Source organism: Chanodichthys erythropterus, chromosome 15 (genome assembly GCF_024489055.1).
Source record: "Chanodichthys erythropterus isolate Z2021 chromosome 15, ASM2448905v1, whole genome shotgun sequence".
Lineage (NCBI taxonomy): Eukaryota > Metazoa > Chordata > Actinopteri > Cypriniformes > Xenocyprididae > Chanodichthys > Chanodichthys erythropterus.
The window spans coordinates 18783281-18808825 of NC_090235.1; the positions used below are offsets into that span (position 1 = coordinate 18783281).

Here is a 25545-nt window from a genome sequence, read left to right on the forward strand (position 1 = left end):
ATATTCAGCATAATGCTGTCACTTACTGTTTGGTGCCATATAAATGCTGTGATTGCAGGATAACATATATAATAAGATAACAAAATGTCTTTTCAAATGAAGTGAAAAGGTGTCTCACGATATTGCTGTGACTGAGTGTGAGAGAGGAAATTAGGAAAGAAATGCCACCGCTACTTTACATTAAGCCTCCACTGTCGTTTTGCTTTTTATAGAAATAAAATCAATTTAATTCAGTTTGATAATGGTCGCTTCAATCCCATCCATCTCATCCAACACAAGCTGCAGAGTCATACGTAGTGCAGCAAGAATCAGAGTTCACTGATAATGTGACGAGAGTAAGTGGTGAGATGACTGACAAGACCATGGCAGAGGATTCATGGCACAACTGAGCCTAAGTTTCTGACAAATGTCTTGTATTGTAGAATGCGCGCTCAGCACTGCCCTATTCACAGAGTATCCGTGATCATGAAAGCGAAAGTAAAACGCGAGCGTGATTTTTGAAAGCGGCTCCCTGGTGTATGCATATATCTCCCAATATGAAAGCTATCTTAGCCTGGGCTGTGTAGTTGTAACCATCTCTCAGCTCTGTACACTCTAAAAAATGCTGGGTTAAAAACAACCCAAGTTGGGTTGAAAATGGACAAACCCAGCAATTGGGTTGTTTTAACCCAGCGGTTGGGTTAAATGTTTGCCCAACGTGCTGGGTAGTTTTATTTAACTCAACTGTTGTATAAAAATGACTGTATTGCTTGCTTAAAATGAACCCAAAATATGCTGGAAATTAACATTTATTAATATGTTTAATAAATTAGCATTTATTAATAAGATAATGAATAATACACTTTAAAAAATGCTGGGTTTTTTCAACCCAAGTTTGGGTCAAAAATGGACAAACCCAACCATTGGGTTAAATTTTTAAATGCATTTTTTAACCCAGCAGTTGGGTTTGTCCATATTTGACCCAAATTTGGGTTGAAACAACCCAGCATTTTTTAGAGTGTAAACAATAAACATTTATTAAATTGCTTATTAACAAATGTACACCTTTTGATTATTATTGTTGCCTCTAGTAATTATGTGTCTGATTTTTAATTTCCAACATATTTTGGATTCATTTTAAGGCAGCAATATAGTAATTTTTAATCAGTAGTTAGGTTAAATAAAACTACCCAGCAGGTTGGGCAAACATTTAACCCAACCACTGGGTTAAAACAACCCAATTGCTGGGTTTGTCCAGTTTCAACCCAACTTGGGTTGTTTTAACCAAACATTTTTTAGAGTGTATCATGCTTGTAGAAAAATTTGATCTCTATTTGCACTTTGAATTTTGAGAGAGCACTTTGATAATGATTGCACTTATAGTTTGCACTTAAAAAGAGAAAACTGTTTTTATTTCTATGATCAATTTGTTGAAAGTTAGGAGGTCAAAAGAAGCTCATAAATCATGTGCAGTTCTAAGGTCTGAAGAAACTTGAAATCATACAGGAAAGAGGTGAGTCAGTTGAGTCCTTTCACAGTGCTTGAGTATTGTTCTTTAACTGCAAATGATAATTCATACTCAGAAATTAGAACTGAAATGACATTCATTACAAGATGATTAATTAAAACATTTAAAATGCACCTGCAGACTATTTTTCTAGTCATGTATTTCGTCATTGAAGATTTGTTAAAAATACTGTGCAAAAATCTCATCTCGTCTGTCTTGTCACACCCCTAATTATTATCTGATATTTTTGTCAATTAAAGGGATAGTTTACCCAAAAATGAAACTTTTGCTATCATTTCCTCATCCTCATGTTCCAAACCTGTATGAGTTTCTTTCTTCTGTTGAACACAAAAGAAGATATTTTAAAGGTGCCCTAGATTCAAAAACTGAATTTACCTCGGCATAGTTAAATAACAAGAGTTCAGTACATGGAAATGACATACAGTGAGTCTCAAACTCCATTGTTTCCTCCTTCTTATTTAAATCTCATTTGTTTAAAAGACCTCAGAGGAACAGGCGAAACGCAACATAACACTGACTGTTATGTAACAGTCGGGATCATTAATATGTACGCCCCCAATATTTGCATATGCCAGCTCATGTTCAAGGCATTAAACAAGGGCAGCCAGTATTAACGTCTGGATCTGAGCACAGCTGAATCATCAGACTAGGTAAGCAAGCAAGAACAATAGCGAAAAAATGGCAGATGGAGCAATAATAACTGACATGATTCATGAGAACATTATATTTTTAGTGATATTTGTAAATTGTCTTTCTAAATGTTTCGTTAGCATGTTGCTAATGTACTGTTAAATGTGGTTAAAGTTACCATCGTTTCTTACTGTATTCACAGAGACAAGAGCCGTCGCTATTTTCATTTTTAAACACTTGCAGTCTGTATAATTCATAAACATAACTTCATTCTTTAAAAATCTCTCCAACAGTGTAGCATTAGCCGTTAGCCACGGAACACAGCCTCAAATTAATTCAGAATCAAATGTAAACATCCAAATAAATACCATACTTACGTAATTAGACATGTTGCATGACAAACATTTTGTAAAGATCCATTTTGATGGTTATATTAGCTGTGTGAACTTTTTTTATGTTGTTTAAGGCAAGCACGAGCTCTTGGGGTGTGGAGCACAGGATTTAAAGGGCCACACACCCTGAATTAGCTCATTTCTAATTATGCCCCAAAAATTAATTTAAAAAATCTATGGGGTATTTTGAGCTGAAACTTCACAGACACATTCGGGGGACACCTTAGACTTATATTACATCTTTTAAAAAAACGTTCTAGGGCACTTTTAAAGAACCCTGGTAACCAGACAGTTGACGGTAGCCATTGACTTCAATAGTATTTTTTCCCACTATGGAAGTCAATGGCTACCGTCAACTGTTTGATTACCAACATTCTTTAAAATATCTTCTTTTGTGTTCAACAGAAGAGTGAAACTCATACAGGTTTGAAACGACTTGAGGGTGAGTAAATGATGGCAGAATTTTCATTTTTGGGTGAACTATCCCTTTTGTTATTAACTTTCAGTATAGCTAACAATTTTTAAAGTCTAGCTTGACTGTATTGAACTGCTTGAAATCTCTTAAACTTCCCCAACAGTGGGAGTTTCGAATCGTTCTTCCTCCCAGGGTTTCTTCCATGTTCTACCCTTACAGATTTTTCCCTTGTTACTTTCACCTCTGGTTTCCTTGCTGGAGGGTATAAAGGCACTGATCTCTGTAAAGCTGCCTTAGCAGGCTTTTGATTTGCGAGAAACACCATAGAGATGTGAACTGAATCAAAGTTATTATTCTTATTCAGTTGTTTTTCAAATAAGGAATTAGCTCTATTTAGTTTTTCTCTCTTTCCCTGTGTTTGAACTGTGTATTATGGCTACATCCATTTCTCCACATCTCATTAACAAAGACTCCTCTCACTGTCCCCATTCGTACAGTGTTTATCTGATTAAACCCCACAGTTTATATATTCATGAGGGAGTCCTTCTCCTAATGTCAATAAATACATCGATAATTGTTTTTAATTGAGCAAGTAATTGAATAAATGGTCCCGACTCTGTGAGGCCATTATTGAGGAGCCTTGAACAGCCAGCAGGAGATTTGGATGAGCTCTGATTGGCGTTTTTAAGCATTTAGTGTATTGTGCCAATGGAAGATGTCAGCCATGGCCCCAAAGCAGGTGTAATCATTTAGCTGTTTCAATGGAGTTATTATGGCCTCATGCAGTATTAAAGACACCATGAAAAAGAAACATTGGGTGGAAATTAAATGCCACTGCATATTTATCCACACACCAATGCTTATAGAATGAATCCTATTGGCTTTTTTCAGTTTCCACATGGTTCTTCTGAACTGACTGAGATAAACCCCATGGAGTCTAGTTCGGTTAAATGCAAATAATGAAAGAGAACTAACCTTAAAATTGTGCATAGTCAGGGTAGCAAAATGAATAGTTTTTTAAAAGTTAGAGAAAACATTTTCCGTATCTTTTGTTGTTGATGTCAAGGGCTGTGTCAGATTCATCTATCAGTAGGTAGACCCAGGCAAATTAGTCGCCTGGTGTCACGAACAGGCTGTGTGACATGACCTCATAACTTTGAACTCAGCTATGCAAGCTACAAGAAAATATGACCCAACCGGTCACCGACCTCAGTGGGTTTGTGCAATGCATCATCGGCAGCCAATGTTACATTGTTGGTCAAAAGTATATCTTCTGAGTATCTCCATTCCAAGACATCTTTTCAATGTGGTCATCTGTTTTTCAAAACTTCCATATGAATGTGGGAAGATGTGGGAACATGTCCCGTGTGCATTTAGTACACTCTTTAAAAAGCTGGGTTAAAAACAACTCAAGTTGGGTTAAATATGGACAAACCCAGTGATTGTGTTATTTTGACCCAGCGGTTGGGTTAAATGTTTGCCCGACGTGTTTTATTTAACTCAACTTTTGATTAAAAATTACTATATGGCTGTGTTAAAATGAACCCAAAGTAGGCTGGAAATTAAAAATCAGACACATAATTACTAGAAGCAACAATAATAATCAAAAGGTGAACATTTATTAATAAGCAATTTATTATTTAATTATTAAACTTATTAATAAATGTTCATTTCTAAACCATTTTGGGTTCATTTTAGGTGAGCAATACAGTAATTTTTAAACAACAGTTGAGTTAAATAAAGCTACCTAGCATACATTTAACCCAACTGCTGGGTCAGAACAAACCAATTACTGGGTTTGTCCATATTTAACCCAAATTGGGATATTTTTAACCCAGCATTTTCTATAGTGCAGTTTGAACTTAATCCTATTTGCTGTCCTAGTGGGTTTTTCTTTCAACACCAAAGCAACGCGAGCTCTGTCTGCAACTCTTTTCTCAATATGGCGATGCAGTCATATATTTTCTGTGTGCTGACTCGGTATTAGAAGCCCCACACATTAAAAACGGCATGGAAAAGGGGTTGGTTGTGTAAGCCTTGCAGGTTGTCCTGTCATTTGCACGCCTGCATTGAATCAAGGGTCTCTGCGTCAGCTCAAAAATGTGCTCTACATCCCAATTACAGAGCAGCACAGCTGTGTGGTAGCAGATGCACTGCTGCAGCAACACTGCCCCCTGCTGCGTCTCCATCAGCCCGTCATAAAAAAACAACTGTTACGACACTGCTGCAGCACTTACATAAACACACAGGCCCCATAACAGTCACCATAAGCCAAGTCCTAGCACTGCTTTGAGAGATGCGTCTGGGCTCATGAAGGCGATGTAGCACGTATTTATGGGAGATGAAATGCTGTTATGCTGGTGAAAAAGAAACTGCCTCAGTTGTGGCAGATAAGAAGATATTGAGAAGAAGAATGTGACTGGATGTTCATTTGTTTTGTCTTTTTTCTCATTTTCTTTCCCCAGAGCCGACTCGCACCACCTGTGAGAACCCTGGGATGCCCCGCTATGGCTCTCTCAACAGGACCTTTGGCTTTAAGGTAGCAGGATGACCACATATATAATAGAAAACTTAGAGTTCAAAGTTCATGGTTCATGTCAGCTTGACTGCTGCTCTCATGAAAGTCAAAGAGGGACAAACCAAAATACTAAGAAATGAGCACTAAGAATATATTATATTATATTATATTATATTATATTATATTATATTATATTATATTATATTATATTATATTATATTATATTATATTATATTATATTATATTATATTATATTATATTATATAAATCTTACTCCAAGGCACCCATTGTCCACAACAATATTCAAACTTCCCTTTTTTTTTCCAGATATTTGGTATTTACTGGAAGAGGATTGATTTAAAAACATTTTGCTCACAATTTCTACCTGATAAAGTATTTTAGAGCTTGCCATAACTAGAAAAATATATATTGATTAACAAAAGCATAAAAATGTATATGTATATGCCTTTTCCGAGACTAATAATCACACATTTATATTAATTCTTCAAAGAAAAGCCTTGTTGAGATGGTGAGTTAAAATAAGATTTTTTTTGGTGTGATTTTTGGCTTATTTTAATACTTGTTTTCTTTTCTTTTTTTCAATCATTTTAAGTCATCTTGGCCATCTGGTTGAGAACCACTGCTTAAAAAAAAAAAAAGTTAATCAAAAAATGAAACATTTTGTTATCCGTATGTCATTCCAACCTGATGACATGGAATATAGAGCATGAGCAGTATGGACCACTTTCACAAAGTCAAAGATCTCATTTTATGTTTCACTGAAGATAGAAAATGAATACATTTTCATTTTCAGGTGGACTATTCCTTGAATCTTCAAATGAAGATTTCATATCTTCCCTCATTCCTTCCATGAAAGTGTTCTTCATGGCTTTTCTCAAACCCACTCCAGACAAACTACTTAGTGAAGGCCCTTCATTCCCTCACATCCACTACAAAATATTATTAAGCCCTCTCAAGTCTTTTCTCACTCCGAACGTGGTCAGGGCCTTGAGGAGCGGTGAAATTGTATGCATGGATGTAATAACACCCCAGAACCACTCGAAAAGAGCAACAAAAAAATCAGCTTCTCAGTAGTGCAAATAAATCTGATTATGTTTTGTCAAGGGAACAGGATGGAGGGGTGAACTGAGGGAGATGTGAAAAACAGAAACACTGAGATTGCTGAGGAAGAATGTTTAGTATTCAAGTCATTAGAGTATCAGAGGTCAAGCCCTCCAGAGGCTTCATGAAACGGCTAAATATCAGCCTTTCCATATTCGTAAATCATTTGTCTGGCCTGGAGAAAAAGGAGCCAGTCAAGCTCTTTGCTATCCGGGGCTTAATGATGTTGGAGTCGCCGAGAGGAGATATCGCACACCCCAGATAAGCGGCGGTGTCTATGGCTCGTCAACTGTGTTCGCGGTGAGCAGGGACATGTTAATCAATTAATATGCTAAACCCACATGGCACTCTGTGACATGTCAATACCTTACTTCCTTCATACGTATCCTAAAGCACAGCCGACGTGCACTCGCATATATGCGACATTTTTGGTCCCGTGGCCTTGCTGATGATAACAAATAGTAGCCTAAGGTGTTTGCATGAGTAGCACTACCATATATTATGGAAATAAGTGCCACTTTACATCACTAGTGGCCTGGAAAGGAGGTCAAAATGGCCTCCTAAGTGCATGTACTGGTGATTACATTAGCTGTCGGTAAAGTAAGTAAGTATCGTATGAGAATATCCACCTGACATTAGCATTCTTCCACTTTGGCTTTTAAGATAGTGATTCTGGGAAGCCGATGGCGTACGGCGATGCAGAAGGAAAGATCTTAATTTTAAGTAACATCTTTGTTGTTGCAATCTTTTTTAGTAGGCGTGTTTGATTCCAGGTTTTTTTCCCACTGTAGGAGTCGATGGAATTGACTGCTGGACTCCATTTACATTAAAACAGGGTCATAAATAAGGCAAGATGGCAGTCCTTAAACACTTAATTAATTTATTTTTCCCCAAAACTAAGCCTTAAAATCCCCTCATTAAAACAACACACATTTAGTGTGACTGTCCAAATTAGTCCAATTTAGCGATGACTTAATGAGTATCAATGGTGCTACCTAGCCAGGAAAAACATCAGTGGTCAAATATTGTGCTAGAATTAAATAAAAGAGAAAGAAGGCGTTCTTTAATTAATTCATCTCATTATAATGGTCAGGTGATGGCGCTAAACACACATGATCATCTTAAAAGTGCTTGGACAGGAGAGTTAAAGATGCTAAAATTAATACAATGCATACAATAATAAACTTATTGATGTGTTTATTGTTGATGTGAGTTTTTTTAATTATTATTTATGCTTAGTTTAATGATTATGAACATGGTTAACCATGGAAAATCAAATCTATGTTTATTGCATTAATATAAGCTACCACGTATGTATAATTACAAACTAAAGTCACTATGAATGTTATCTATTTCTAAAGTAAGCTACATGTAGGATAAATTTATGTGACAAAGTTTCTGACGCGATTCGTCAGTGTCCGAATTCCTCGCTTCACTTTGTTCACTCCTTGCTTCTAGTGTACTCAACTGTCATGCACTATATAGGCTATGGATTCAAGAATCAGTAAACAAGTGAGCGATTTCGGACACAGCAACAGAGTCGACATGAGAGTTGATTCCTATGCTGGAGTCGACCCCGACTCTGGGGCTATTCAGAGTCGAGGAATCAACTCTTTTGTAATGGACTCCCCATCACTATTTTCTAGCATCTGTTCTCAGGAGTGAAAACTCTGGTGCTTTTCACACTTGAAATAGTTAACCCTGGGTCATTCTAAACCCCAGCTAAAACGAAATCCTGGGTTATCTTGCTTCACGTTGCACACTGCTCATAATTTACCCGGGGTTAACAATTAATTCTGGGTTTTCAAAAGCTGGTGTTCCACACTGTTCATTCCTATACCCTGGGTTAACATCCTTATTTGCATTTTTTTGTTGTCAATTTCATTGATTGGATGAACGTCGCACTGTAATGTAAAGTCTTTTTCTGAATGAAGGTAAGAAGAAATGTCCAATTGACGCAGAACACTGAAATGACTGATTATGTATGTTTCCGTGACCAGAACATGTTAAAATGAGGCATGCGATTGGTTGACGGTTGCTAAGCATTACATTCTAACAGCACACCGCAGGTTTGGCACCACAGTGTGGGTTTTACCAGCACAAAAGCAGCACTAATGCTTTCATACCCATGTAAAAAGTGGAACTAACCCCATTTCTAAATTATAAATGAGAAACGTTCCCTTATCTGGGGTTAAAAGCAGGGTTTATGACAATAACCAGGGGTTAAGCACAGTGTGAAAAGCTCTTCTTTCATTCAAAAACTGCAAGTATTAGGTGTTTACTATTGTTTAATCTGCCTCCAGAAGAGAGTTGTGTGAGCACAGTGTCTGATGGCATATGTTCATGTGTGTTTGGTGTAGGTTGGAAGTATGGTGGCTTTCCAGTGTCAGCCCGGTCACCTGCTGCAGGGCTCCACCACACGCCTCTGCCAGGCTGACCTCACATGGAGCGGGACACAGCCGGAATGCATCCGTAAGTCTAATCCCTACACTCTAAAATATAATGGTTATTTAGTGGCATCTATGGTTCCAAGAAGAACCTTTAACATCCATTGAACCTTTCCATTCCACAAAAGGTTCTTAATATCCTAAAGAACATTTTTGAACTATAAACACTTTTCCCGTCATTGACGAGATCATTTGTGACACCGTTCCCCACCACTGCTATATGGTAGAGGGCGCTGTTACACATCTTCTGAAATAGTATAGCATCTCCAGATCCAAAAACAAGCAAAGAAAGAGATCTGCATAAATCAGGTGCACTCTAAAAAATAAAACATTGGTTCAACAAAAAAAATATGTTAACGTTTCCACTAGAATTTTTAACTTAAGCCAATTGGGAGAATTACATTAATTCAAAGCAATATTTTGAGTTGATCCAACATAATGTTTTAAGTAAAGTGAGGATGTTTTTTTTTTTCCACAATAAAACGCATTTATAAGTAACATGAACTTAAAAATTGTCAACATGAATGCAACTATTTAAGTTGATCCAACATAATGTTTTAAGTAAGGTGAAGACGCTTTTTTTTGCCACAATAAAACGCATTTATAAGTAACATGAACTTAATAGTCAACATGAATGCAACTATTTAAGTTGATCCAACATAATGTTTTAAGTAAAGTGAAGATGTTTTTTTTTTTTTGCCACAATAAAACGCATTTCTAAGTAACATGAACTTAAAAATTGTTAACATGAATGCAACTATTTAAGTTGATCCAAAATAATGTTTTAAGTAAAGTGAAGATGTTTTTTTTGTCACAATAAAACGCATTTCTAAGTAACATGAACTTAAAAATTGTCAACATGAGTGCAACTATTTAAGTTGATCCAACATAATGTTTTAAGTAAGGTGAAGACGCTTTTTTTTGCCACAATAAAACGCATTTATAAGTAACATGAACTTAATAGTCAACATGAATGCAACTATTTAAGTTGATCCAACATACCAAGCAACATGAAACCATATTAACAGAAACTCTTCTAAATTAGCATAACAAAACACTAATTACTGCTAAATATCCCTTACCATTAATCTTGTGCAAAAAAACATTATATAACACTTAATTTTAGCATTTACTCTCCCTTTCAAGTGCCATGGGCAAAGCATGATGGGAAATATAAATACCAGCCCAGTTTCACTTAACTTAAGTTCGTCTAAATTAAAAGAAGTGTTCGTACAACTCAAAACAATAAAACACATTTACACATCATCAGAATGTATTTTACATTAACAGAACTTAAAATTAAATACATTTTTGATTAACTGAGAATGTTAAACTATGACAAGTCATGATAGTATATCGAATCAATAGGCATAATTTGTGTGTCATCCAAGCTCAAAAAATAGCAATTACAAGTAAAAAGGCTAACAGCATTTCAGAACTTGATTTTTTATTTCACAACAATATATATATTTAAGTAATGACTAAAGGTCCCCTGAATTAGTTTTTAGAGTGTGGAGCGGATAGAAGTTTACGCACAAGTGAGCTAACATGATCATCAAACATTCAACAGCATATAAATCAAAGCTGAGTAACGTTACTAGATTAAGTCGAAGCTTTGGAGGTGTTTGATGGACTCAATCTACTTGATCTATGTTTTGATCACCGTTCCGAATCTGAAAGTTCAGAAAGTCTCTATTCTTTCTTTTGAAATATTGACTGTTTACATATTCATACAACAAAATATACAAGTTTTGTGAATATGATCAAAAATATTTGGTGCTGACTGGAAACTTTTTTAGTAAAAAAAAAAAAATGGTTCTTGTAGGAACTGTTCACTGAAAGGTTCTTTGGGGAACCCAAAATGGTTCTTCTATGGCATCGCTGCAAAAAACGTGTGTACCAGTTGCCACATTCATGGGAATCTGTCAGAATACCAGTTTACATCTGTTGAAGTTTCTCATTTATAAAGGTCAATGCAGAATATATTTGTATAGTTAACCTAAATGGGTCCACCAGAACAGCTCATTCAAGTGCAAATCAAAGACTGAGACCAGAAGACAGTCGTGTTCAGGCCCAGACTGAGTACCAAAAACATCAAAATATGGCCTGGAGTCCGAGTCCAAGACATTATATTCATGTTCTTGATCTTCTGATATTTTTATGGTCTTGGTCTTTTTATGGACTCTGAGTCTTGACTACAACACTGGTATCAGTTAAACTAAAAATTGTTCTATAAACAAGACATAAATATCAATTAGCTTGCATTTGAGACACCAGTTGGCAAGTTATTTTGCTCTGCAAGTTAAAGTAGTTCCATAAGAAGCCACATCACAATGATATTCATAAGACATTATGAATAATCATTTCACAACATCCATCATGTGCTGCTGCAAAATTTAAAGGAGTCATTCCACCGAAGAGAGCAGGATGTGTTTATTTCTGTGCTCATATAAACATCAGCAGAAAATACGGTGGAAATGCACTACTTATGAACACAATCTTTTGTAATATAGGTCTTTATGATGCAACATAAAGTACTAGAGCAAACTACTCACCTATTGTTTGCGGGGGGGAGATTGATGGAAGTTAAACAACTTTTTTTTTTTTTGTCAGTCTGACTGAATGCAGATGTTTATGGCTGTAGTTTGTGTTAGATTAATTACCATTCGGATGGCTCTCCTACCTCATATAAATTAGATTTCACAACCATCAAATTGTGCCATAATTCTCAGTGGCCCACTCCTGATAACCATTTCATACTTTATGGTTGTTATTAAAGGAAATCTTCCACATAGTAACCCAGAAATCACTTAATTTTTTTCTTCATCGAGCTGCAGTTCGGTTACGTGGCAGAAACACTGTCAGTGTGAGTTACGCTGTGGCTTTTACTCATTGCTTGATCTAGCGGGTGGTTCTGAGACTGCTGTAATGATCTGACCAATATAAATGATCATTTCATCCGTTAATGTACATATTCAACCATACTAAAAGAGAATCACTCAAAATGGCTCATATTATTTGAAAGAGGGAAGATTAATGTTTCTTACACAATGGCTTCTGAATTATGTGGGTGATTTATGGGAGTTCAGTCTTAGTCCATCTGTGCTATTAAAGGGTTAAAGCAAATTAACTCCTTGAATAACCTATTGCTACAAAATAAAATGCATAATTTGTTCAGTTACAGTACTAACAGGATGCTCTTTTTATCTCAGTGCATTTGATCTCTCTATGACTGTAATATAATTAAATAAACAGCAGTCTTTATATATGTCAGCGTGAAGTTGTTTTAGATCTTAAATTTCAAATCTGTTCTCTGTAAAGGCCCGTTAACACCGAGAATGTTAATTAAAAAGATAACTCAAAAGCTTTGGGTTGGTAAGATTTTTTAATGTTTTTGAAAAAGTCTCTTTTGCTCACCAAGGCTTCAATTATTTGATCAAAAATACAGTAAAAACAGCAATATTGTGAAATATTATTACAAATTAAAATAAGTGTTTTCTATTGTGATATATTGTTAAACATAATTTATTCCTGAGATCAAAGTTGAATTTTCAGCATCATTACACCAGTTTTCAGTGTCACATGATCCTTCTAATCATTCTAATGAAATGGAAATTAAAATAAATCATTCTAATATGCTGATTTGCTGCTCAAAAACATTTCTGATTATTATCAGTGTATAAAAAGTTCAAAATAACAGCATTTATTTTAAATATTAATCTTTTAGGACATTATAAATGTCTTTACTGTCACATTTGATCAATTTAATGCTTTCTTGTTGAATAACAAATTTTTCAACAAAAAAAAAATAAATAAAAAATCTTACTGACCTCAAACTTTCTCGTGTATAAATTCATCCGACATCACCTCAGTGTATTTAAAAATGGTGGGTGGCCTACGAGGCTTGTGACTGGATGATGCCCGTTTATCAACAGAAGTTTCGAATCCAACAGCATTAAAGCCGGCTGAAGAATGAGAAAACATCTGGCCTCCAATTTCACAAGACAGATTGCCATTCAGTTGAAGCATTTCAAAAGCTAATTACATTTTGCATTATGCCACTGCCCCAAAGTTCTGTCATTGTTTTGCAAAAATTAGGAAATTAACCAATGAGATGGCTAAGAAGACACAGCGCTTCCCCCCGCTTAATTGTAAATCTGTGATAAAGCAGCTTTTGTGTGCTTGCACCTAATCACACCATTTTTTCCCCAAGAATAATCGAGATCATTCTGTAATTACGCACTGTAATTTTGTTTACACAGAGCAGTTGGCTACTCACAGAGTCAGGCTGAGTGCTAAATCATCTTTCTCATTCGCCTCTTTTATTTCACACAGAATTGGATAATGGCTGGCTGTCCTTTCTATTAGTGTTCCACTAGATTGGTCTCCAAAGAAATAATGTAGTTTTTTCTTATGCCTTGCTCTGTCCTGAGAATTTATTTATTTATGTACTTCAAGTGAACTGTATCATAATGTCATTTTAGCTATGGAACACTCTAAAAAATTGGATGGGTTGTTTTAACCAGCGATTGGGTTGGGTTTTAAGCAGGTTGGGCAAAGATTGAACCCAACCACTAGGTAGTTTTATTTAACTCAAATATTGTTTAACAATTACTGAATTGCTTACTTAAAATGAACCCAAAATATGTTGGAAATTAACATTTATTAATATGTTTAATAAATGAACATTTATTAAGTTTAATGAATTAAACAATAAACATTTATTAAATTGCTTATTAAGAAATGTTGACCTTTTGATTATTATTGCTGCCTCTAGTAATTATGTGTCTGATTTTTAATTTCCAACATATTTTGGGTTCGTTTTAAGTCAGACATAGAGTAATTTTTAAACAATAGTTGAGTTAAATAAAACTACACAGCACGTTGTTCAAACATTTAACCCAACCACTGCGTTTGTCCATTTTCAACCCAACTTGGGTTGTTTTTAACCCAGCATTTTTAGAGTTAAGGTTTCAGCATGCAAAAAGCTATTGTTAGATGAGTATCAAGTAAAAAATACATTTATTTATTTTTGACGATAGCAGGGATAATTATATCATATCAGATATGTGCGCAATTTGAAAAAACACATTGTCTAAATTAAGTAATCGTCAATGTATTTTTTGGTTGTAGTGTCATAATTTTATTTACAATACATCAAATCATTCATTTTAAACTCTCATCTCTCCTTAAAAAGTTGTTTTGTTTTTATTACAAAAGGGCATCCAGTTTAATTTAATTTGAATAATAATATGAATTTAATGCCAAAGATTTTTGAAGCAAAATTTCATTTGCATTTTCTCAGTAAATGAGCTGAAAAATTACACTCTAAAAATATAGGCTAAATATAGGACAGAACTCATGGGTTAATTTTATCCAGCAAATTGTGTTGTTTATTTAAACCCAGCATAATTAGCTGAAAAATGCTGTGGCTGACTCCATAACCTGTCCATAAATAATCAGTGTACAGTTCTGAGAACATATTTTAACATCCTAAGTATTTATATTCTGTATCTTTTTATAATAAAATCATCCAATTTTATGTAAGGCACCAGGCGTTTCAATCATGTGAAAAGAGTGACACGTCATTTGTTTAGGTGACTCACATCACGCTCCTGTTGCTTTGCATAAAATTAAATGATACACAGCACAATAATGAATTTTCAGATAAAATAAAACATACACAATCCTGTGTTTTACCAATCTGACGGAGCTGCACTGCTCTCTCCTGAAGAGGGCGTAAAAAGCCCACGGGTTATTACATCTGACCCAGGATCTGGGTAACACAAAAACTACCCAAACACTGGAAAAAAAAATTAGTGTATTGCAATAATCCCTACGCCCCTGTATTACACAGCAATGTAACTGGAAGCCATAATTGTTTCTTTGGCTGATAACGTTCTTTTCTTTTGTGGCTTTACTGTTGTTGTGGCGCTCATGGATAGAAACCCTTATCAAAGTCTTGGATAAAAGAACTGTGTCCAGTGCACTGAGCCAAAACCTCAATCCCAGCTACTTTTGATCAAAGTCACAGTGATGATGGAGCTGTTGGAATGACTGGGCGAGCATTGGCTTGCGTTTGATCTGCTGGTGTGACAGGTAAAGGTGCGCTCCCTTTAAGTGCCGTCTGCCAGCATGCATCAATGTCTGCCACACTCAGGATCTCAGCCAGCTTTTGTAGGCACAGGAACGATGGCGGTGTCAGAGAGAGGGAGAGAAAGCAGAGATCCTCTCTAAAGAAACACGCCATGTTGTCTTAAAAGTTCAAACTTCATTTTGATTTCGCCCACTGAAGTTTGAAGTCTGATTATATGGGAATGAGATGGTTTGCTGGATTGTACTTTCATCTCTTTTGTTTCTCTTTTTCAATTATTCTTGCTTCTCTTTGTAGCTCACAGTTGTAAACAGCCCGAGAGCCCTGCTCATGTGGATGTTGTGGGCATGGATCTACCCTCGTATGGTTTCACGCTCATCTACACCTGCCAAACCGGCTTCTTTTTGTCTGGGGGATCTGAGCACCGGGTCTGCCGGTCCGATGGAACCTGGACTGGGAAGATGCCTGTGTGTCGAGGTATCAAACACTTCACATTGTCTGTCAGCACATCTAACATTTCTATAGCATGCACACAGTGCAGAGCTTGAATGCAAATACTAAAAAAATAATAAATAAAATGAAAGGGTTAGTTCACCCAAAAATGAAAATTCAGTCATTAATTACTCACGCTCATGTTATTCCACACCTGTAAGACCTTCATTCATCTTCGGAACAATAAATTAAGATATTTTTGATGAAATCCGAGAAGTATATGACAGACATCGTTAAAACAGTCATGTGACTGCAGTGGTTCAACCTCAATGTTATGAAGAGACGAGAATACTTTCTGTGCACAAAAATAATGACTTTATTCAACAATATCTTCTCTTCTGTGTTGTTTACTTCAGAATGCCGACTCGTTATTGGCCGACTCCTACGTCAGCGTCACGTGATCAGCTTTGGCCAATACTGAGCCGGCATTCGGACATAAACACGGAAGCCTTCTCTGTGATTACTGCGTCACCTGCATAAGGATAATGACAGAGATTGTTGAATAAAGTCGTTATTTTTGTTTTGCTTTTGAACACAAAAAGTATTCTCGTCTCTTCATAACATTAAGGTTGAAGCACTGCAGTCACATGACTGTTTTAATGATGTCTTTAGGACCTTTCTGGACCTTGAAAGTGCTGTATGGACAAGTCATATACCTCTTGGATTTCATCAAAAATATCTTAATTTGTGTTCCGAAGATTAATGAAGGTTAATGGGTGTGGAGCGACAATTAATTTTCATTTTTGGGTGAACTTTTTAAAGCTTTTTTATATAAACAGAACATTTATAGTTACATAACATTTACTTAGAACAGCAATAAAAAGTAAATGAATACATAAAACATATCTGAAAGCCTACTAATAAAATGCATTGTAATCACTAGCTGTTCGATTGCAATTTTGCTTGGTTTATTAATATACCGTTCAAAACGTTTGGATTCAGTACGTTACAAAATTATACTTTTATTCAGCGAAGATGCATTAAATTGATCAAAAGTGGCAGTAAAGACATTTATAATGTTACAAAAGATTTTTATTTCAAATAAATGCTATTCTTTACATGAAAGAGTCCTGAAATTAAACCATGTGAAAAAAAATTATGTGCATGACTCCCCTGATTTCATAGCCATTTTTGCCATTTACTTAATTTAAATATTAAGTGTTATACACATGGATACTTAAAGTCTTGAAATAAGGTCTAAATTAGCATTAAAATGTCTTTCAAAGTTCTTAAAAATGCAACTGAACTGACACAACAGTAAAGATTTAGATTTCATTATCAAACGTTGATTTTCGAAATCGTAAAATCAGTCTAACGCATAAAAGTGAACTAAAGCATAAATATGCATTAATTTATATGCATTAAAAATGCATTAATATTATTTTTATGTATTTTCAGTCCAGTATTAATATTACAAAACAGAATTTTTCTATGTATTTTCAAAAAAGTTCATGTACAGAAATGTTAAAAAGGGTCCATTGTTCACTTGTCCTGTACATCTCTGTTGAGCAGGCTGATTTTGTTTGTTCGCATTGAAGTGATGTGCAGGTCTTAAAATGGTACTTAAACTGGAAGTGCTGTTATACATTTCTATTATCACACATTCTGCTAGCCCACACAGCATTTTGCCTTTCCAATAACTGTGACTTTGCACTTCCTGCCCAAGTGAGCGTGTGCTCAGGTGGGGTGCCGGCGCTCTAGCGTGTGGCCGTCGTGCTGCAGTGCTGTGATTTTATCTTCCTCGTCTTCCTCCGAGCGCTGCCACAGCAGCCATGCGTGCGCACAGCTGTACACTTCAGGCTTTCCAGTAATTACTGCACATAAACAGATGTGATTGTCCATAAAAAATCGTTCGACAGAGAGCTGCTCCAAACTCATTTTTCTGCGCCTGTCCGAAACAGCCTCCTATTGTATTGCGTGATGCTGCTCAATATGTTGACCGTGTCACCTCCTGCTGTCTGCAGTCACCTGATTTTTCTTTGTGAAAGGGAATAAAGGAGACACACTATTTCCTGGGGATGTTACTGTACACTTGAAATGAAGAAAGCGATGCCAATTTCATCTGTCAATCTTTAATAATTCCTTTTTGCTCTCTTTCCCAGCGGGCTCCAAACTATCCGAAAAGCCTATTAAACCGGTCCCAGGAACGCCGAGTCCGAAGCTAAATGGTGGGTGCATTTATTTTGAAAGACTACTTATGAGTGTTAAGTGCACCTCATTTAGGATGAATAATTTTGGTCCTATTTGGGCACAGAGTGCATTGGTACGGCCCCAGGATGAAGGGACTAATGAGGAGCAAACGTGTTCCAGTTAGTTTGACAGTAAAGCAGACGGGCAGCCGCAAGATACTCGACTGGAATCACAAGATAATCCTACTGAACCAGACGCTCTTAGAGCATATCACATATCTTAACTTTATATACAGTACTTGGAGAGCCGGATTAAGTTGGAGACAAGCTGGTGTCCTGCAAAGCTTTACGTGTTTAATGATGAGGCTCCGCCATGCAGGAGCACCTGCAACAAATACGACTTTCTACACTAGAGTCTGTGACAGAAAGGACAAACCGGATATCCAGCACGTTTCCAGAAACTGATGGATCAGTAAGACCCTTTGAGATACTGGGTTCTGAAGTGGTAGATTACAGGAAAATTCTTCGTAAAGACTCGTAGCATGTTATCTGAGAACTCCAGCCAATACATTATTTCTTATCTGGCTGACAAACCCAATACTGTGCTGAATTAAATGCTGTTTTTATTATGGCTAAGTGTGACCTAATCATTTGCCTTGTTTAAGCTGTAAGATATGGGAGGCTGTGCTATATAACCGTATTTAAATATGTATGTTTTACTGTATTTAAATATATACATTATCAGTGAAAATTTTTGAATAATTCATCATTTTTTTCCTTCTTATGCTTACCAAAGCTGCATCAAAAATCAGTAATATTGTGAAATATTATTACAAATAAAATTTCTGACTTCTATTTGAATATATTTGAAACTAATTTATTACTATTACGGCAAAGCTGAATTTTGTAATATATTACTGTTTCTACTGTATTCTTTTTTCAAATAAATGCAGCCTTTCAAAATGTTAAATATTTTTAAAATTTAATCTTTATATTTAATTTTTATATTTTAATATATTTCTCATGTATATTTATATGTATACAGACATTCTAAAGTCTATATTTTGTAGTTCCATTTAATAAAAGCAACTACATTTTAGCCTTTAACATTTCTATATAAATATAGTTGTATAAATCATATGTATAAAATAATTAATTTTATATATCATATCAATATTATTAGATAATTTATATATAATATAAATATTTAGAATTTTTATAAGATGTATTTCATATATTTTTATAAAAATATATATATTTTTTATAGAATTTTTATTTTTTGAATTTTTGAATGTACATTAGCTAATGATATTATACAGTCAAATCAAAAATTATTCACATTTTTGATATATTTTTACTAGTGGTTGCAGGACACTATAGTTCATTTATTTAAGTGAGGATAGAAAAATAAAGTAAACTGTGACATATTATACCCAAAAATTCTTCATACAGTGGAATACTTAAAAATTTGGAACCAAAAATTATTCAGACACTTTGACCTGAACATGTTTTGCTTAAGTGTTATCTGACATAATTAAGATTAATATTTTTCTGACACAGTTTAACTCTGAGATCTTGTCTCATTTTATTACTTTTTTTTAAACTATAGTGAATAAACTGTATTAATGAATGAAATGTTCAGGGTGTTTGAATAAATTTTGGTTTGTACAATGTTAATTATATTTTTAATGAAACTTTTTTTTTTTTTTTTTTTTCTGATACGCATTACTCAGTACTCTCATTTGGCAATAAAATATAGCAATGATTGTGTTTGTTTGCAAGTAAATGTAAACCCAAAGAGATATTTCAGGAATTTAATCAGATATACACAAAAAATATATGCAGATGTGTGTATGTGAGTATTACTGTATATATATATCATAATAAATGTCCCTGGATGGATATTAACCTTTTTTCTTTGTCTTTCGCTTGTTTATTTGTTCACAGTTCCTGATGATGTATTTGCTCCTAACTACATCTGGAAAGGCTCATACAACTACAAGGGAAGAAAGCAACCAATGACTTTGAGTATCACAAGCTTTAATACAACCACGGGTAGAGTTAACGTCACATTAACGAGCAGCAACATGGAACTACTGCTTTCAGGTTGGTTTACTGTTAAACTCTGCAGATTTACTCAACTGACAGATCACATTATAACACAGACATACACACACTGCAAATCTAAGCAAGCAAGCATGAGGACTGTGTGTTCCCACTATCACAGAATCACTATCAGAGTGAAATTAAACTAGAACACTAATGAGTTCGATCATTAGACCTTCCTTTTCCACTTATGAGAATGAGTCTTTATAAAGCTGACATTTGCTTTACATCATCTAATTAATCTTAGACACTGCTATTGGCCAGCCATCAGGAATAATCACTGGTGAATAAAGGTGAATAAACCGTGTAAAAATGGACTTGTCAGAACGGTAAATGATCATAACGAAGGAAAACATTAGAACCATCAACTTCTTATCCTGTAATGCAGGCAGATCCACACAGCAATGAAAGGGTTAAACTCTAAACCATCAAGAGAGTAAAACAGACTCTCACACACACAGACAGAGGGAGCTGAGCCAGAAGATTCAACATTTTAAACAAAAAAAATCAAATCTTACCTGACAGAATGTAGATTTTAAAAATGTCTAAGATATATTCAAATGCAGTTCCTAATAAAAGCAAGACATTATGTCTGAAAACACTGTTCTCAGCAACATTGGTCAATTTCAAATGAGTGTGAAGTTATTTGCAACGCTTTATTTTAGTTTTATTCATATTTTGAATTAGCTTTTATTTTCATATTTTTAGTTTTCATTTTTAGTTATTTTTCATTATGTGCTTTTGTCATTAAAACTTAAATAAAACTAAATGAAACCTAAACAGCAATATTAAAAAAACAAAAAACAAATATATTTGTTTTAATATTGCTAATTAGGTTTGATTTAGTTTCATTTAAGTTTTAGTATTATTTATTTCCAGTTAATAATTTTAATGCTTAAACTTATTTCAGTTTATTGCTATAAGGCAAAAGTTCTAATTTTCGTTTTTCAACTAATATTTATTTTTTATTTTATTTCAGCTTTATTTCAATGAACAGAAATGTTTTAATAGTTTTAGTTAATGATAATAACCCTGATTGGGGGGTAATGAAATCTACCTACCCGTTAAAGGCTTAGCTCACCCAAAAATGACATTTCTGTCATTAATTACTCACCCTCATGTCGTTCCACACCCGTAAGACAAATTAAGATATTTTTGATGAAATCCGAGAGGTAAATGACTCATCCATATACAGCAAATTAAACCACCACTTTCAATGTCAGAAAAGTAGTAAAAACATTGTTAAAATGACTTCAGTGTTCAACCTTAATGTTATGAAGAGACGAGAATACTTTTGTGCGCAAAAACAAAACAAAAATTACGACTTTATTCAACAAATTCGTCTATCCCCTGTAATTCTGCCACATTATTTCAGTTTCTACATCAGAATGCCGGCTCATTATTGGTCGGCTCCTGCGCCGGCATTTTAACGTAGAACCTGGAAGTGCTAAAACGTAAATTTTAACAATGTTAATTGTTGAATGTGGTAATTTCCTTGCTTTCAATGGAGGATAAAAAATCTCTCGGATTTCATCAAAATATCTTAATTTGTGTTCTGAAGATTAACGAAGGTCTTACAGGTGTGGAACGACATGAGGGTGAGTAATTAATGACAGAAATTACATTTTTAGGTGAACTAACCCTGTTTACATGTTCTCAATCAGGATCTACTTTATAGCTTAGAAAGTGGTTGGTTAGGTCAGGAGGAGAGATTGTAGACAAAGAGCAGCATCTTTATGTAATGTGGGGCTTGTCAATAATTTTATTTTATGCTCAGACTAAAGGGAAGTGAGAGAGCGTGTATGAACTTGTGTGTGTGCAATTCTGTTCGAGACACAGAGAGTGACCGAGACGAGAAGAGCGCAATAAGAGGATGAAACACATCTCCATGGAGTGTGTAGACAGCTGTCAGCTCTCTGTTCTCTGTCGCAGGTGTCTATAAGAGCCAGGAAGCACGTCTGATGCTGCTGGTGTATCATGTGAAAGCGTCCTCACCCACCACACTCAGCAAGATCAAAGAGGAGCAGTGGACCTTGGACGGATTTGTATGTGCAAATGTATCTTATTGTAGTTATATTATCTTTTTAGCTTATTTTGCACAGAAAAATATAGTGTTACACTAAAATGCAGTGGTGGACGAAATATAAAATGCAGATAACTGGATGAAATAGTACATCACTTGTATATTTCTTCTTGAGTAAAAGTACTTCATTTTGAATGTATTAAAAGTATTAAAAGTCCAGGTCACACAAAGTTCAGTCTGACATTTATTATAAATTATTAGGATTGAAAAATAAGGAGTTGAGTTGGTAGTTAACTACTGCAATCATATCAGTTCACAAATGAATTATTAAATGTGATTTGTGAACCAGTTCGATCGATTCAAAGGAATCATTTGTTTACTAATCAAACATCACTATCTGGTTCTATCAAGGAGCATCATGTTATTCAGCATCCAAAAAAAAGTCAAATATTTGCTTGAGAATTTTTTTTAAGTTGGTGTTTCAGTGCGGAAGTGTCATTGAGCTCCATTTGTATTTAGTAGGCAAATTTGATTTGATCATTTGATCATAATAACAACTTGCCATTTTTATTGTAACTTATTATTTGAAAAATTGTATAAAATGAAATGCACTTGACATTTATACACTCTATACTACTCTTAAATAATAATAAAATGAATGTTTAATAAAGTACAGATACTGAAATACAGTAATGGAATACAAAGTTTTACAATTGCTAATGTGAATGCAAACTGCTGAAGCCGCAATAAAGATGTTGACATTTTCATTGTCAGATTATCTCACAGATTTATATGGGCAGTCTGAGTGAGCAGTAGTGATTATAAGTGGAAAATTGATTCCCGTTGGTCTGCAAGGAAGTTGATCCATTTCATTGTTCCCTGTCAGGTGTCTGCTGAACCAGATGGCTCCACATATGTCTTTCAAGGCTTTATACAGGGTAAAGACTTCGGCCAGTTTGGCCTGCAAAGGCTAGGTATGAGATCCCATCATGATGTTTTTTTGCATGCTATATTGTTTAAAATATTTTATCTCACCCTGTTAGTGGTATGAATATGAGTTGTTTTAAAGGGGTCCTATTATGCTTTTTTCCATGTTCAACTTTCTTTAGTGTGTAATGTTGCTATTTGAGCATGAAAAAGTCCCTCCAGCGGGAGTTATTCTCTATATCAGTGTTGCTGTTTCTGAAACGCCTCCATTGTAGTCTTGAGATTTCCTCTGGGAACAAACACGTCACAATATTCCTCATTTAAATAATTCCCGCTGAAGGCATATGCAGAATAAAGGGGCGGGGCCTGGTTGAGTTATGCTGCGTTCACACCAGACGCGACTTGCGCGACTAAATCTCGCTATTCATGCCTGACATTCGCTTCATTCGCGCGTGAAAATCCCTTCACAACAGACGCGAATTCGCGTCATGAGAGGGGCTCTCCCGCTCATTTATGTGTCCCAGACTCTCCCACTGTTTTCTGCACACTTCCTCTGAATAAACACAACTTGTCAGTGGGGAAATAATTGTAAATTACAGCGAATAAGCTCAATTGGTCGTCTTTAGTTGGCTTGTAGTCTGTATATAGCTCTAATTGAGTAAAGACCGTTTTTTACAACTTATCAGATTGTCCAACCTCCTCATTCACTTTCTTTCAAACACGATCCTTTTTATTTCTGTTTCTATAAATGTATGAAGATGTACAGCGATGATGATTTTGTCCTCCATTGTTGTTTCGAAATTCTGCCTCAGCTCGCTACGTCACGTCACTACTAGAGCAAGCTCCTGATTGGTTAACGTGGCGCGGAAATTCGCCAAAGTTCAGATTTTTCAACTTGCGCGGTTCTCGCAAATCGCGTCATTCGCGTGAATCGCTCAATTCGCGCCGCTTCATTCGCGCGAATCGCGCCGCAGGATGTCAATTCGCGTCTTTGCATTGACTTAACATGTAAATCACTCGCGCTTACCGCTTCATTCGCGTCCGGTGTGAACGCACCATTAGTTAGCAGTGTGTTGAAACTTGCGGTTATGGTAAGGGGCGGGACATTTCCCAAACAAGTTTGAAGCGCTTCACCAATCACAACACAATGCTCCAGCCAACCAATCAGAGCACATTGTGCTTTTCAGAAGGAGGGGCTTCATAGAGACAGGAACTAAACAGAGTGTTACTGACAGACTGGGAAGAGAGGAGCTGCAACAATGGAGAATATGAGGAAAATTAATGTGTTTTGAACATTCAAGCATAAAAACCTGTTCTAGTAGAGCCTAAAATCAAGACTGTAAAAGGGCATAATAGGTCCTCTTTAATGCATCTTTGACATAATGAAATGCACAGATTTTGCAATGTGAAAATGAGTGTCTTTCAATCTCTTGCAGGTTTGAATATGTCAGAAAGTAATAATTCGTCAAATCCTCCACATGGTACAAACAGTAGCTCTGTGGCCATAGCAATCCTTGTGCCTTTTTTCGCCCTGATATTTGCAGGCTTCGGATTTTATCTCTACAAGCAGCGGTGAGTCTCTCTTATGTCTGTCCTCGTTTGTCAAAGTTTGTTTGCGGAGTTGTTATTGCTAGACGGCTCAGAGCGAATTTAGAAATCAGTCTCTGACAAAATCATCATCATTTCTTGCAGGATCGTAAGAAATAGATAACGTCTTTAGAGACAGAATTAGCTCGTTTGCAGGTTATTGAATGCGATCGTAATTTCTTTTTCCTTTGCAAGCTCTTCTAATGACGTTCTGATGTTGTGTCTCGTCTGACAGGACTACTCCAAAAACCCAGTACACAGGCTGTTCGGTTCACGAGAACAACAACGGACAGGCTGCCTTCGAGAACCCCATGTACAACACCAACGCGAAGTCCGTGGAAGGCAAAGCTGTCCGATTTGACCCCAATCTCAACACAGTCTGCACAATGGTATAATTAGGTCCGCCTGACGCGAGAACATCTGTGGATTTCTGTTTTTTTATTTCAAGGTTTTTGCATTTTTTTTAAACTGAGGTGGATGCAATCGCATTACAGTCATGGACGGATTTGACCGAGACTCGCAGAGGATGTCTAGCACAAACGCTGTTGCCCGTCCTCTGATATATAAAGCACACTCTTCAGGAACCGTTTGACCACGTGCGTCCGCGGAGGACATGTATGAAATATGAAACTGACTGTCACTCTGAAAAGCTTCTTCATGATGGAAAGCATGAAGAGATTCTTCTGCGACCTTATTCACACTCTGTGAGTGCTTCTTCACAGTTGACTGGGTATTTTTTTAGGGGAAAGGGATCTGTAAATCTACTTGCATATATATGAGGAGCATTCACCACCTATATTTTTGTGCTATATATTACCACATGGGAGACGCCAAGAGAGAACGATTCTATCAAGAGTTTATAAAGAGATTCACATCGACCGACACATTACTTTGTACGGTACACAAAGTTTTATTTACAGCTTATTCACAGTCATTCCTTGAGCTTCAGTTCCTAATGTCGCCAGTGATTGGACATTCTGTGACGTGTATGGGAAAACGTGAGAGAAAAAGTGATGTGTTGTTACCTCCTGAGGATTTTTTTCTTAAACAATTGTTATAGATCTTTGATATTAAGTATGTATGTCTGTTGATAAGCACCCATCTTCAGTATGGGCCGTAGGACAGATGTCAGCATTCTGACCTGAAGCCTGCAGAT

At 35.7% G+C, this 25545-nt stretch overlaps 1 protein-coding gene across 1 annotated transcript in view; it reads left to right on the plus strand.

The window, feature by feature from the left end:
- The window catches only part of csmd3b (CUB and Sushi multiple domains 3b), a 514670-nt gene extending 489886 nt beyond the window's left edge, over positions 1-24784 (plus strand). Inside the window, exons 62-70 of the mRNA XM_067361816.1 lie at positions 5410-5483; positions 8945-9056; positions 15423-15602; positions 17720-17785; positions 19694-19852; positions 21785-21897; positions 22762-22849; positions 24239-24374; positions 24625-24784. Of these exons, the coding sequence (XP_067217917.1) occupies positions 5410-5483; positions 8945-9056; positions 15423-15602; positions 17720-17785; positions 19694-19852; positions 21785-21897; positions 22762-22849; positions 24239-24374; positions 24625-24784 (1088 nt within the window). The remainder of the gene's footprint in view (positions 1-5409; positions 5484-8944; positions 9057-15422; positions 15603-17719; positions 17786-19693; positions 19853-21784; positions 21898-22761; positions 22850-24238; positions 24375-24624) is intronic.
- Positions 24785-25545: the final 761 nt, after the last annotated feature.